This window comes from Alexandromys fortis, unplaced genomic scaffold (genome assembly GCF_014885135.2).
Source record: "Alexandromys fortis isolate MF-2015 unplaced genomic scaffold, M_Fortis_MF-2015_v1.1 scaffold_15, whole genome shotgun sequence".
In the NCBI taxonomy this organism is placed as follows: Eukaryota; Metazoa; Chordata; class Mammalia; order Rodentia; family Cricetidae; genus Alexandromys; species Alexandromys fortis.
In genome coordinates, this window is record NW_026067911.1 from 16706504 (window position 1) to 16720371 (window position 13868).

At 39.6% G+C, this 13868-nt stretch overlaps 1 protein-coding gene across 11 annotated transcripts in view; it reads right to left on the reverse strand.

Annotated features, from left to right (window-relative positions):
- Positions 1-13868, reverse strand: part of Elf2 (E74 like ETS transcription factor 2) — a 67328-nt gene that overhangs the window by 5371 nt on the left and 48089 nt on the right. For 6 of the 11 annotated variants that reach the window (XM_050138344.1, XM_050138352.1, XM_050138349.1 and 3 more), the window contains 3 exons: positions 9352-9465; positions 7371-7544; positions 2722-2808 (listed from right to left, as the gene is read on the reverse strand). In XM_050138344.1, the coding sequence (XP_049994301.1) occupies positions 2722-2808; positions 7371-7544; positions 9352-9465 (375 nt within the window). The remainder of the gene's footprint in view (positions 1-2721; positions 2809-7370; positions 7545-9351; positions 9466-13868) is intronic. The other 5 variants (XM_050138345.1, XM_050138355.1, XM_050138353.1 and 2 more) reach the window with 1 other exon arrangement.

The following is a 13868-nucleotide window of genomic DNA, read 5'->3' on the forward strand; positions in this document are numbered from 1 at the left end:
CTCAGTGGTTACAAGCTCATACTGTTTTCCAGAGGATCAAAGTTTGGATCTTAGCATCCATACCAGGGCAGCTCAAAACTACCTATTAACTCCAGCTCTGAGACTGTAATGCCTCTGGCCTCCACGGTACCTGCACTGACTGACACACTTACCTACAGACATAGACATATACACATGAATAAAAAATACAAATGGCATCTATGTGTATCTATGACAGTCTGATGTCTGCCCCAAGGAATGGACAATTTAGGGAAGGGGCAGACGACAAGATAAGACAATGATGCAGTATCAGCCCCAAACAATGTAAGACATGTCACAAGGCACTGTGTAACTGTATGTCTCAAAAGAATCACAGAAAACAGAGGCTCACATTTCAGGAATGGTTAAGTCTTGGAAGACAGTTAATATATGAATAAAGAAGAAGATTTGGCAAGTACAATAAATCACCACAAAAGGAAGAAAAGGATTCTCTTATTTATAATTTCCCTTGGAAAGGGGAAGAGAACCAGCACCTTGAGAAAGCCAGACTTTGCAAGCTGTTTTCCTTTTTCTTCCTGCAGAGCCTCTAGGAACTGATGAAAGACTCACGAGAAAAGGTGACAATACACTTGTTCCTACCCAGTCCAAGACTCCCCTACTAACAATCCCTCGCTATATCCTTGAGTGCAGACCCAAGCTTCAGGAGAAGCCTCCAAACCAAACTCACTGCAGCCATCTTCAACTCAAACACTGGCATTTCATTTTCATTCAGAACTCCCTTCCCAGTCAACACAGAGCTCACAGCTGAGCACAGTATGTACACATCTCTAGGCCGCCTCGGCTCTGAGCAGCAGTGCAGCCCCATCAGTGCCCATGCACATCATCAACCACACCTGCAGCTGGGTACTCTTTTACAAGCAGGGGATTACTGGATTCTGTGACTAGACCCAGGAAAAGTGAGCAGAGATTCCTGGCTGTCCTGGAACTTGCCATATACACCAGGCTAGTCTTGAACTCAACAGAGATGTGCCTGTCTCTGCCTCCCCACACCATACAGATTACTTTACTACACATCAAGACTTTAAATGACTCTGTTTAGCGAGTTAGATTCATCAACATCTATAGCTGCTGAGTGTAGATAGTTCATTACTCTAAAAGTTCTCATTCCCAACTTAATCATCTTGGTCTAAGGAAAACAGAATTCAAACATGGACACTTTCACAGGACTCCCACCTATAACAGACACTTTTATCTTGTGTTTTCAGAACAATGGCTAGAGTATGAATACAGCTTTATCTATAACTTTAACCATACTGTAACATCTGCTTCAAGTTTAGACTAAACTGTAAGTGCTTTAGGAGCTGAGGATGTGGCTCAGAAAGAAGACTGCCTGTTTAGTGTACGAGACCTTCAAGTCCATTCCTAGTACCACCATGAAGCAACAAAGCCAGAAATCACCATGTATTTGCAGTTTGACTTTTACTTACTATTACAGTATAACTTTAAAGTCTGCGATATAATTTCCGGAGAGGGTCTCATAGCAACCCAAACTGAGCTCAAGCTCTCTAGGTACCCAAGGATGACCCTGAATCTTCGATCCTCTTGTTGGGATTACAGGTATGCACTACCATGCCTAGTTCTACTCAGAGCTAGAGAACGTGTACACTAGGGGTTTACTAGGCAAGTATTCCATTGGCTGTGATACATCCCTTGGCCCCAGCATACACTGAAAGACAAAAACTAACACATTCGAAATGTAAGCTCACCAAGGGCAGACAAGGAAATGAAAGTCTGAAACCTGTCCCAAACTGAGTCAAATGTGTCCCAAATTCCTAAGATCAATGAAATTCAAATTTGTTCTTTCTTACTTTACTTAGATATAACCAAGTTTTCCTGTGGACTTATTAGCACAGTTTTCACTAGACTTATGCAATAAATCTATTAATAATAGGACAAATTTAAACATTAATAAAAAATTTAAGACAATCAATTTAAAAACGTTTACTTATTAACCAGTGATAAATTTTGTTTATGCGATCATTAAACATGCCAAATAAGAAAGCAGAGGGGTTGGAGAGATGGTTGAATGGTTAAGAACTCTGACTGCTTTTGAAGAAGACCTGTGTTCCCAGCACCCATGACTGCTTGTAACTCCAATTCCAGGAGAGCTTTTAAAGAGAGTAATTCCAACACCTAGGAAGCAAAGCCAGGTGGATCTCTGAGTTCTGGGACAGCCAGGACTACAGAGAAATCCTGTCCTGAAATGAAGAAAACAAGTATGTATCAGAAGGCCAGAGGTAGCTTAAATGACAGAGTGTGTTGCCAAAACCGATGACTGGAGTTCAGTCCCTAGGACCACACAGTACAGAGCTGCTGGCTCTCACAGACTGTCACCTGACTTCACCCATCCAAACAAATCAACAAGTACAGCCTCTCCTATTAAAGTGGTTCAGCATGATAAGCATAAGGGATATTATATAAATATTCCCTAAACAATGGTTCCTACAAACAATGTGGTTAGTACTGTCCAATGGATATTACCACTATCCCATCGATAGATACAGCTATTTTGATAAAGTTCCCCATAATGCTGACTCGCCCCTGATTAAGACCTGAAAGATGGTACTCCCACATGCACATCTACTAGAAATTGTCCTTCTTGAAACTGCAAAATGTCTCTCTCTCTCTCATACAGACACACACAAAATTATCTTTTTTCCAAGATGACCATCCACAAATTACCTTTTCCTTCTCTGGCTTTCTTCTTGATTCCTAACTCAGGAGACCCATTGGAAACTGGTGACTGCTGGGTCTTTGGTTTACGGCCAACTGAAAAATTAAGATAATAAAATCATAAATTGAAAACAGAAATAATTCCCAGACTCTCTAAAAATACATTCCTCACTAAACTAGACACTGACGTGCAGCTTAGAGTCAGTTCTAAGGAGGCGTAGCACACAGCTATGAAAAGCTAAGAAGGAAGACTCTGAAGTCAGCCTGAGCTACGTGGTGAGTTAAAGGCAGCCTATTCAGTGTTCCTAGAGGTGTAGATCAGCAGCAGAGCGCTTGCCTAGCACATGTGAAGCCTTGGGTCCAGCCCCAGCACACCCCCTCACCCAGGACGGCCCGTGTGTATGAAAGCTGCTGTAGTAAAGGACCATTAAAGACTTCTGTAATCCTAAATAAAACTGTTGGTAGAAACTAGACTATACGAACTCAGTAAATTCTCTAACTTCTGTTATCAGATCAGAGACAGCCTCAATCTGCTACATTTTCAGACTGCTGTCCTTGGAGTTCACTATGTAGACCAGGCTGGTCTTGTACTCAGGGGTACTATTGCCTCTGCCTCTGAGTCCTGGGACCAAAGGTGGGTGCCAACCACATCCAGCTGTTAGAAAGTTTGTTAGCATAGTATTTTTATTCTTGAAGAACTTCATACATTCACAGCAAGTAATTTTGATCATATCCTCCCTCCTTCATTCAGTTAGAAACAATTTCATCTATGTACCGCAGGTGACCTGATCATATGAAGCCCTTTGAGCTCAAATGAACGAAATATTAAACACCGCTTGCATTGTAAGAGACAATTCCCAAGAATTCTAAGCTAAATTAGTGTTAAAATTTCCCCTTGTCAATGTGCAGATACACTGTAGATGTTTAAAAAAATAAAACACACTCTTCCAAGTGATTATGTCTAATAAACGTGTGTGCCATTCATGTTTGTCCTTATCTCTGCCATAAAACAGAGACAGATAAGCAAGGGCTCGACTTCAATACACTAAGGCCACCTGTGAAATGAGTTACACTGGCTCCTCAGCACAAGGAAGTTTAGGATGCTGGCAAGATGACTCAGTCAGTACATGCAAGTCCCACAGCCTGAGCTCAATGCCCAGAATTCAGAAAACGGTGAAGAGAACCAATGCCAGCTTCCCTCTAACCTCCACATGCGCACCCTGGCACACACATTACAATAAAAAGAACCAAGGACTGCGTGTTTCAAATGTACATAGTAACAACAACACGCAGATAATGGCATCCTGACTTTGTTTCCCAGACAGCAATCAACACAGAATTATGTGTATTTTTACTGTCTGACTAGTATAAACGGCAAAAGATAATAAGTTTCATTATCACGTTCTCACATATAAAGTACACTTTTATCATAATCACTGCTCCATACTACTCTTTCTGGCCTCCTTCCAGGCCAGGTACCTTTCCTTTCCCCCAAATTGTCCCCTTTCTACTTCCATGATCCACCCTGGCCTAAAACTGATATCCTCCTGCTTCAATCTACTGAGTACTGAAATTCCAGATGTATGTTACCGAACACTGTTTATCACAGTTTTTCTTTGATCTTAGTTCCCTAAGAGAAAACATGGTGTTTTCCTAAGTCTAGTTATTTTGCTTGGTTCCACCCATTTTCCTACAAACATTGATTCCCTTCTTTTTCTAAATATCCTGGTGTGCGCACACACATCTCATGTATATATGTATGTATACACAGACACACTGTTTGAATGCAGTTGGCCCCATAAGCTCATAGGGAGTAGCACTATTAGGTATGGCTTTATTAGAGGAAGGGTGTCACCATGGGGACAGGCTTTGAAACTGCCTATGCTCAAGACATGGCCCAGTGTCTGAGTCTACTTGCTGTTGCCCTCTGATCAAGATGAAGCCAGCACCATGTCCACCTAAATGCTGCCATTCTCCCCACCATGACGATAATGGACTGGACCACTGAACGGTAAGCCACCACAATTAAATGTTTTCTTTTAAAAGAGTTGCTGTGGTCAGTGTCTCTTCACTGCTGTGAAGCAGAATACTTATTTAACTATGTAAAAATGTGTTGCATTTGTCTGTGTTGCAGAATAATTGTTTAACTATATAAAGATATGTAACTATATAAAGATGTGTTGCTGCTTTGCCTTGCCTGCCTAAGGCACTTGATTGGTCTAAGAAAAAGTTGAACAGCCAATAGCTAGACAGAGAAAGGATAGGCAGGTTTGCTGAGCAGAGAGAAAAAAGAGCCAGCCAGACACAAAGGAAGCAGGAAATCAGGGTGGACAGTAAGTAGATGAGGCAAACAAGTTTCAGAGCAGCACATAGATTAACAAATGGGTTAATTTAAGCTAAAAAACAAACAAACAAACACAAAAAACAACTAGAAACAAATCTGAGCTAAGGCCAAGCATTCAATAATTAGTAAGTCTCCATGTCATGATCTGGGGACTGGCAGTCCAAGAAAGGCTGATTGGTATAGTTGGAGCATCCTGTAAGTTCTATTTTCAACTTTTTGAGGAACCCCATAATTTACATTACTACCAACAGTGCAAAAGTGTTTCATTCCCCTACCCAACAGTGGCCCATTCTTAGTAGGAGGTGCTGCATTTTGTTGAGATGGTGGTATTTTTTTTTGTTGTTTTTAATTACATGTATTAGCATGTGTGTCCTCAACACAGTGTTACATATGCACGTGGACATCAGAGATCAATATGTAGGAATCAGTTCTCTGGCACTACCATGTGGACCCCAGGGACTGAACTCAGACTGTAAGGTTTGCTTGCAAGTCCCTTTACATGCTGAGCCATCACACCAGCCCTTATCTTTTTGATTTTTTTTTTCTTCTTTTTTTGGTTTTTCAAGACATGGTTTCTCTCCTAGAACTCATTATGTAGACCAGTTTGGCCTCATTAAAGGCATGTGGCACCACTGCCCTGCTTGGTTTTTGCTTATTTGTTTGGTTTGTTTGTTTTTGAGACAGTTCTCTCTGTGTAGCTCTAGGTGCCTGGAACTCACTCTGTAGGCCAAACTGGCCACCAACATAGGGCTTTACAATGCACCTCAGGCAACTCAACTTTCAACAGTCCTTTCTTGGCCTCTTATGTGCTAGGATCACAGGAATGAGCACCATGACCACTTAGTCCTCTTGGCAGCAGCCATTCTGAGTTGGATGAAAGGGAACAGCAAATGTATCTTCAACTGCATTTCCCTGGGGGTAAAGATGCATTTTCACATGCATACACTGGCAATTTGTACTTCTGAGCAATATCTGTTCATTTGCCCAGCAGTGAGTGATTGAATTACCTTTTTGTTTTGTTTTGTTTTGTTTTGTTTTGTTTTTCGAGGCAGGGTTTCTCTGTGGTTTTGGAGCCTGTCCTGGAACTAGCTCTTGTAGACCAGGCTGGTCTCGAACTCACAGAGATCCGCCTGCCCCTGCCTCCCAAGTGCTGGGATTAAAGGCGTGCGCCACCACCGACCAGCTGGATTATCTTTTTGTTGTTTTAATTATTTTTCATTCTTTATGCCAAAGGATTTTAGTGGGTAGTGAGTAACAGAATATGCTGTACTTTTAAGACATATTTAACCTCTGTCATCTCTGTCTGAATTGTATAATGGAAGGCAGTGTGTTATTTTACTCTAAAATGCAAACAAAGAATGAAGAAAGTGTAACTAGATGAGTGCTGTGGCCACAGTTCCCACATGACAGACTCTTCTCCCTCTGGAGCTGTAAGACAAATAAACCCTTCCTTCTGCAATTTGCCCTGGTCATGGGGTTTTACCACAGCAATAAGATAGTAATACAAGTTCTTAACTAAAGATTTAGTTTCTTTCAAATTTTACCCTAGACTTGATAGTAAAAGACAAATACATTGTATTTCCATTTCTTTGTGATGTGGTAGGTACGCTGGCCCCTTACACTTTACCCACTGAGATGCAGCTTAAAAAGTGGAATTCTCTTCCTGTTACTACTACTATGCTTATACTGGGAATCTTAGATGTTTGTGTTCCTATGTTTAACGTGTACAGAAGTTTTGCCTGCATGTATGTCTATGTACCACTTTGCATGCCTGGTACCCAGAAGAGGGCATCAAGACCCATGAAACTGGAGTTAAAGGCAGCTGTGCAACAGATCCTCTGGAAATAGATTTACAGACAGCTGTGACCCATCACGTGAGTGCTGAGAATAGAATTTGGAAGACCAACCAGTGATCTTAACTTCTAGGCCATCTATCCAGTCCTCACCCTTTGTTTTTTAGAGAAAGTAAAAAGCAGGTGGGTACGTATGAGAAGCCGGGGGAAGACAGAAGGAAGAGAAGAAAATAGTATGAGGAGGTAGCAGCACAAGGAGAGGGGGTGCAGAGTTGGGAAGGAAAAGGAAAAGCCAGGAATGGTAAGAGGATGAAACAATGGAGAATGTATTTGGCTTAAAAGAAAAAGATTGATAGTCCTTGTGAAATTCCATATCAACCACAGTCCAAGATATGTCCACGCAAGCTCAGGAGAGATGGCCACACAAAACAGACTCTGGTTTTTGTTTGTTTGTTTGTTTGTTTCTGAGAGAATTTTGTTTTGTTATTTTTTGTTTGTTTTGGTTTGATAAATATACTCACCTTTTTTCTTTTTCATTGGTTCGTGGCTATCTGGTGAAGTGGGAATAGGTGAGGCATCCATTGGTTCAGACTCTTCCGTCGACACCTCCACTACAGTCTCTGTAATGACATCTGGCCTCATGGCAGCATGGATGAACTCTGGAGTTGATATACAAGGAGGGACAAACACTTCCACTATAAAAAAAAGTTGAAAAATTAAAATTTCCCACCCCTATTATAGTTTCCTATGTGGAAAGTTCAATATTTAGAAGAGGCAAGGTTTACAGAAGAATTATTCAAAGTAAGATTAAGAACTTGTGCCTGAAGAAATCAAGTAACTGAATATCCAAAACAATCTAAAATACACAAGTAAAGGACAATCACCTTGACAGTTATGAAGCCAACTTCTTTTTCATACTTTTAGGTACTTTTAAAGAAGATTTATTTTTATTTTATGTGTATGGATGTTTTGCTGGCATGTTTGTGCACGTGTGTGCCTAAAGCTTCCAGAAGCCAGAAGAGGGCATCAGATCCTCTAGAATTGGGAGTTACCATGTGGGTGTGGAAACCAAACCCAGGTCCTCTGCAAGAGTACACAGTGCTCTTAACCTGAGCCATCTCTCCAACTCCCTTTAAACTTATAGGTTAATTATAGCAACATTTTACATTATTTTGACAAAGAAAATTAAAAAATAATGGTCCTTAAATAATTACTTCCATTGTACATATCTGCCATTATTTATTAACTGGGAAATACAAGGACACAATACAAAATGTAAAAATGCACAAATGTATATTCAGTACAAAGTATGTATTTTTTCATTTTAAAATATGAAAAAGGGACTAACTGTTCATTTCAGGACAGTCACTAAATATTATTGTACATCACTAAAATATTACATACAGATTGCTGTCTGGTGTTCTACTATATAATATGTTGTTTCAATTCCTATCATATATACATGAATAACCAGGATACCACACTTCTACTTCAAATCAGTAGATCCAGATACTGTCTCCTAACATGGACCAATATGCTACCCAGCAAAGCCACCGGTTACTTCTCATGACCTTGAAGAATGCATTGAATTCCTAAGCTAACTAAAAATATGATTGTAGGAAAAATGAAAAATGGCTAAGTGTTTTTAAGAACACTGACTGCCCTTTCAGGACTGAAATACAGTTCCCAAGATCTACATGACAGCTCACAGCCATCTTTAACTCTAGTCCCAGAGGATCTGACCCTCTCTTCTGGCACCCATGGGCATCAGACACGCACACGTGCAGACATGCATGCAGGCAAACACCCACTGACATAAAGTAACCTTTTAAAACTGGCTGCTGTTGCCGGGCGGTGGTGGCACACGCCTTTAATCCCCGCACTCGGGAGGCAGAGCCAGGCGGATCTCTGGGAGTTCGAGAGGCCAGCCTGGTCTACAAGAGCTAGTTCCACGACAGGCACCAAAGCTACAGAGAAACCCTGTCTCGAAAAACCAAAAAAAAAAAAAAAAAAAAAAGCTGCTGTTAGCAACTAACTATAATTCCTGCAAAATGAATTAAAATTAGGACAAAATCAAACTAGTACAACACCACTATTAAAGTCAATCTACAAGGAAAAAAGGAACCTTATTTCACAAGCTGAAAGGTAAGATAAATTCCTTTCCCACTCTACCATGGCCAGTTCATGCCTGCTGATCAGTGAGTAACGGATTCAAAGGCTATAGGAAGCAAATGGTCCAACTGGTCCTACTCTTAAGAACTACAGCCTCCTATAATTTACCAGAATCAAGAAAATAAACATTATACATATACAACTATTTATGGGTACTTTCTGCATTATTTATTAGGACATTATTAAGTACGCACTTAAGATTTGAGAGCCTTTAATATCAGTTATTGATATCAGGTATTTATGCATAGATCTTGAAGAACTCCAGCAACAACTGCTGTGCATTAAAGTCTTCATTCTAATAGGAAATGATGTGACAGACAGTTCACATACCAGGACTTCTTGAATCCCTCAAGCAGGTAGGAGATTCCATATGAAGCAAGGCTTCAGCAGCTTCAATTGTTTTATCTGTACAGTGTGCATTACTGCTATGAACTGATGCTTCCACTGTGGGGGAAAAAAGGAACAATTCTACATAAGCCAGTGAGTAAATACTCATTAACTACTTACTAAAATAATAAAAAAATCATAAAGTTTATGTCTATGCTCTTTAAATTAAATGTTGATTTTAAAAGCAACCAATGATCCAGGTCTAGTGTCGCATTTTTATAATCCCAGTACTTGGAAGGTTCAGGCAGGGAAAGGAATTTGAGCTACCCTGGGCTATATATATAGGCAGACCCTATCTCAAAACTAAAAACCCAATGAAGCTAATTACAAATTAGTGAGAAGTTCCTGGGTCTTAACCAAAAAACAACAGAGAAAGAACCTTGAAATATGAAAATTGCATCCATTTTCAATCAAAATTAACTGTGATAATCGTCCAGAGCGGTCGGGAACAGAAAGAACAACTCTGTAGGCCAATTATGTAATCGGATGTGTTGTCTCTAAACTGGAGTGATATGGTCAACAAAAATCAGGTAGAAACACTTTTTTCTATGCTAGCCTAATGAATTGCTTCAATTTTTATACAGTTTCCTGTGAGTGGACAATCTCCAGGCAAGGTATTCATCTTCCTGTTACAACACTTGATAACTTTTCACAATAACGTTGTTCTCAAAATTTCAGTGGGCTCCGCGAGGTTTTCCCTAAGAAAACATATGTAGCTGTAGGATGAAGAGATGAATGCTCTCTCTTACATGTCCTCCATGCGCTGCTATCGAATGACTTGTGAAACAGTGAACTACTCAGAGGTTTGCACTTTCAGGTCAGGTCTAACAGGCTGGGTTCTCAGTCACTGCCACTAAGGACCTTACTCTCTAATGCCTCAGTTTCCACTTTTATAGAGCAGGATGACTTCCACAAATAGCTGTGGAGACCACATACAGTGCCTGGCATGAAATAAGAATTCAGTATGATGACTTCTCATTCCTGTAAAATTGGAAGCTTAGCATTCACAACTAGTTTTGTTTAGTTTTGAGAGGTTGAGGATTAAACCCCAGCACCTCCCACACTGCGAGGCAAGTGCTCCACCTCTAAGCAGTGTATATAACCCTAGATTCTCCATATAACACATGGCATTTCTTTTATGTATCAAATTAAAAACAATCCCATGATTTTACAGGAGAATTGTCAAGAACTCATCATTACCTTAGTTGGACATTTATTTCACAATCTGACCTATTTATATTCTGAATAATTTATGTAATTAGAGGTCCTGAAACAAATAATAAATTTTAATTTGACTGTTTTTCTGAAGGTATTCTCCTTAAGGAGCTTTTGTGACTATTCACAGTTTCATAAAGCCATGACAAATTCACAAGTACAGACATGAATCTTCTAAAGCCTGTCTCAAGAAACTTTTAATTGTAAAAAAGAAAATGTTAGTGCCTCCAAATTCACCAAATGCTAAAACCTCAGCATTTAACAACAAAGTCATTTGGCGAGCACTTGCAAAGCTCCCAGCCTGTTTCGGCACCTGTCACACACCGTCCACACTCCACTCTCCAGCTAGGTACTCGATCTCTCCAGCTGCTCTTTCCATTTATGGAGATCTGCTCAAAGCTAAATGAACCCGGAGAGGCAGCCACACCTCTAAGTAAATCTATCTTTAGGTGACCCTGCTTACTCTTATCTGCAGCTTCAGTGAGGCAAAAGATTCACTCCCTTCTAGTCCAGCTTCAAAAACTTCGCATTAAGTTGAGAAGACACCACCCTCTTGAGTGCGCTTTTCACAGGGCGCCAATAAGACTCACAGACACTAACAACCCTCAGAAGGAAAACTCTCAGGTTTTAAACATCAGCCTGGGAGCCATTCTATCTTTAAAGCAGGATTGGTGTTGTAATTTAACTGTTGTCTTAGGTGCTATTAATAAACTATCCCGGGTAAGCTAATTTCTTATGTAATGTTATGAAGATATACTCTAAAAACTGTATGGTACTACAATTATAGCTTCAAGTATTTAATAAATCATAGGGCAATAAAATTACAGATTTTAAAATATTTAAGGTATAAACAACAACTACAGAAATACTTGCCTAACAGCTACATACTGTATGCCCTAAATTCTTAAGTAGCTTGAGGTGCATTTTGAAAACCATTATTTCATGTAAAGTGCATGTTACTACAAATTAATCTTTATTCTGTTCTGGTCTGGTTTTGTTCTATGAGAGTGTCATGTAGTTTAGGCTGGCCTGAACTCTAGATATGGCAGAAATCTTGAAACCGCCTCCATTCTCCTGCACCTGATTCCTATAAGTGCTGGAATTTCAGGGGTTTACTACCACACCCAATTCAATTAGATTTTTTTAAAGCATATTTTCTTCTATTTCTGACCTTAAACATGTCTTCCAAAATTTAACAAATTATAACCCAAAAGTATTTTACTAGCACTTTAAATACATATTTATTTGTAAGCTACCGACTAGAAGATCCAGGTTTTTAAGTATGGTCAGGCTGTATCAGTTGAACACGTCTCAGTGCCCAGTGCCGTGCTGCAGATCTGAGTTACATGTGTCAACAGAGCCTCCCTCTGCCTCTGCAGCTTCCCATTCAGAGCACCATCAAACCCAAATGCAAATGTAGAATAATCACATTACTCTGTAATCTAACAGCTTGCAAAAGGGAGCGGTGCTTTCTATTTTAGGAGCTTACCAGGTTCATCTGAAGCTCATGCTAAACACCAATAAAAACCTAAAAGTCTAGTGTCCGATAAGAAGTTCCAGAATATTTTACCCATTTTATAACGTGAGGAGTGTCTATATTTTTGCTGACCCTTAAGGTAACAGGTGATTTTTGCAAACAATCAATCTTTGATAGCACGAGTTTAGTATCTCTCCATTTCTGTAATGTTAAAATCTTCAGTGCTGTTTTATTCAGCTCAATAATTTAAAAAATTAAAAGTACTTATTTCTGTAGATATAAATATCAATCTAACAGTGCCTTGCAACCAAAGTAAGCAAACTAAAAGCAACATTTAATAAAATTCCTTCTTACGACTTTCTGGACATGCACAAAATTAATAGTAGAAAATAAGCAACTCAGTTTAAAAAAAGAAACAAACAAGAAAGTAATTTGCCAGGTCTCATTTTCTAGCAGTTGAACTCCTAGCCAAGCCTACTTGACAAAATACATTTCAAAATGACTTCCTTCTGATGACAACGTCATCAATGAACGTGGTGTGTGCTGCCATTTACTGCGGGTAAACATGCCCGCTCCATCGCCATCTCTATCAGCTGGAGTTTGTATTACATTGCTCCAGACTCTCAACAGCTGTTACAAAATACCAAACTTGGTAATTAAGTCTGACAAGAGGCATACCTCCCAGCTTTGCATAAGAGAACGCTGGCAATGGATCTAGTTCATAACAGTGTTCCCAAGTCAGAAATAAACTTCACTAGCAATAGAGTTTGAAAGCAATGGAAAAATGAGAAATACTTCATTAGGTGTTAGCGGTTTTCTCCTAAACACAGCGCCAGAAACTATTATTTCCAAGGACATCACTCAAGTTCTGCACTGCCGGACCTCATCCTCAAAGAACCCAGAGCTCCAACAGGGACAGAGCAGGCCACAAACCACTACAATGAAGGAGAGAGTCAGACTTTAACATCTGTCTCCTTGACCTTAAGCCAATATAGCTTTGTAAGTATAAAAAAGACAGCCAAAGTTGGCCAATTAAATTCAAGTCATAATTAAAATTTTTTCAAATAGCCACATTTTAAAAAGTACAAAGGTGGTATTAATACCTTTGGGGGGGGCACTGACCATTGAGCTACATTCCCAACTGAGATTACTACCTTTTGTTTAACCTCCTAATACATCCAAAGTATTTCCATGTCAGCATGTAATCAATATAAAGAACTTTCAAAATTCAATCTCCCAACCTATACCACAGGTGGCTAGTGGCTATTACACCAAATGAAAGCATAAACACATTCTTACACTTAACTTTCGTCAGAAGACACTTCTGCATTCAAATTATTAAGAATCTCAAAAAGACTCTGAGAATAAGTCCCATCAGATAATTATTGTATTTGAAAAATAAAACTTAGCCAGGCATAGCAACGTAATGTTATGCCAACATTTAGGAGTTTTGGTCTAGCCAGCCCGGGCTAGCACAGTAAGCAAACAAGCAAACAAACTTGTTTGTTTTTTGAGACAGGGTTTCTCTGTGTAGCCCTGGTTGTCCTGGAACTCACTCTGTAGTCCAGGCTGGCACAGGTTAGCCTCAAACTCAGAGATTTGCCTGCCTCTGTCTCCCAAGAGCTGGGATTAGCATGTGCTACCACCGCCTAGCACAAACAAAATTAACCTCAAAAATATTTACTCATTTACTATTATACATGTTACTTAAATATGCATATATTATGAAAAATAACTAAAATAATTCAGTGGCTTTTCAAGTGTGTAT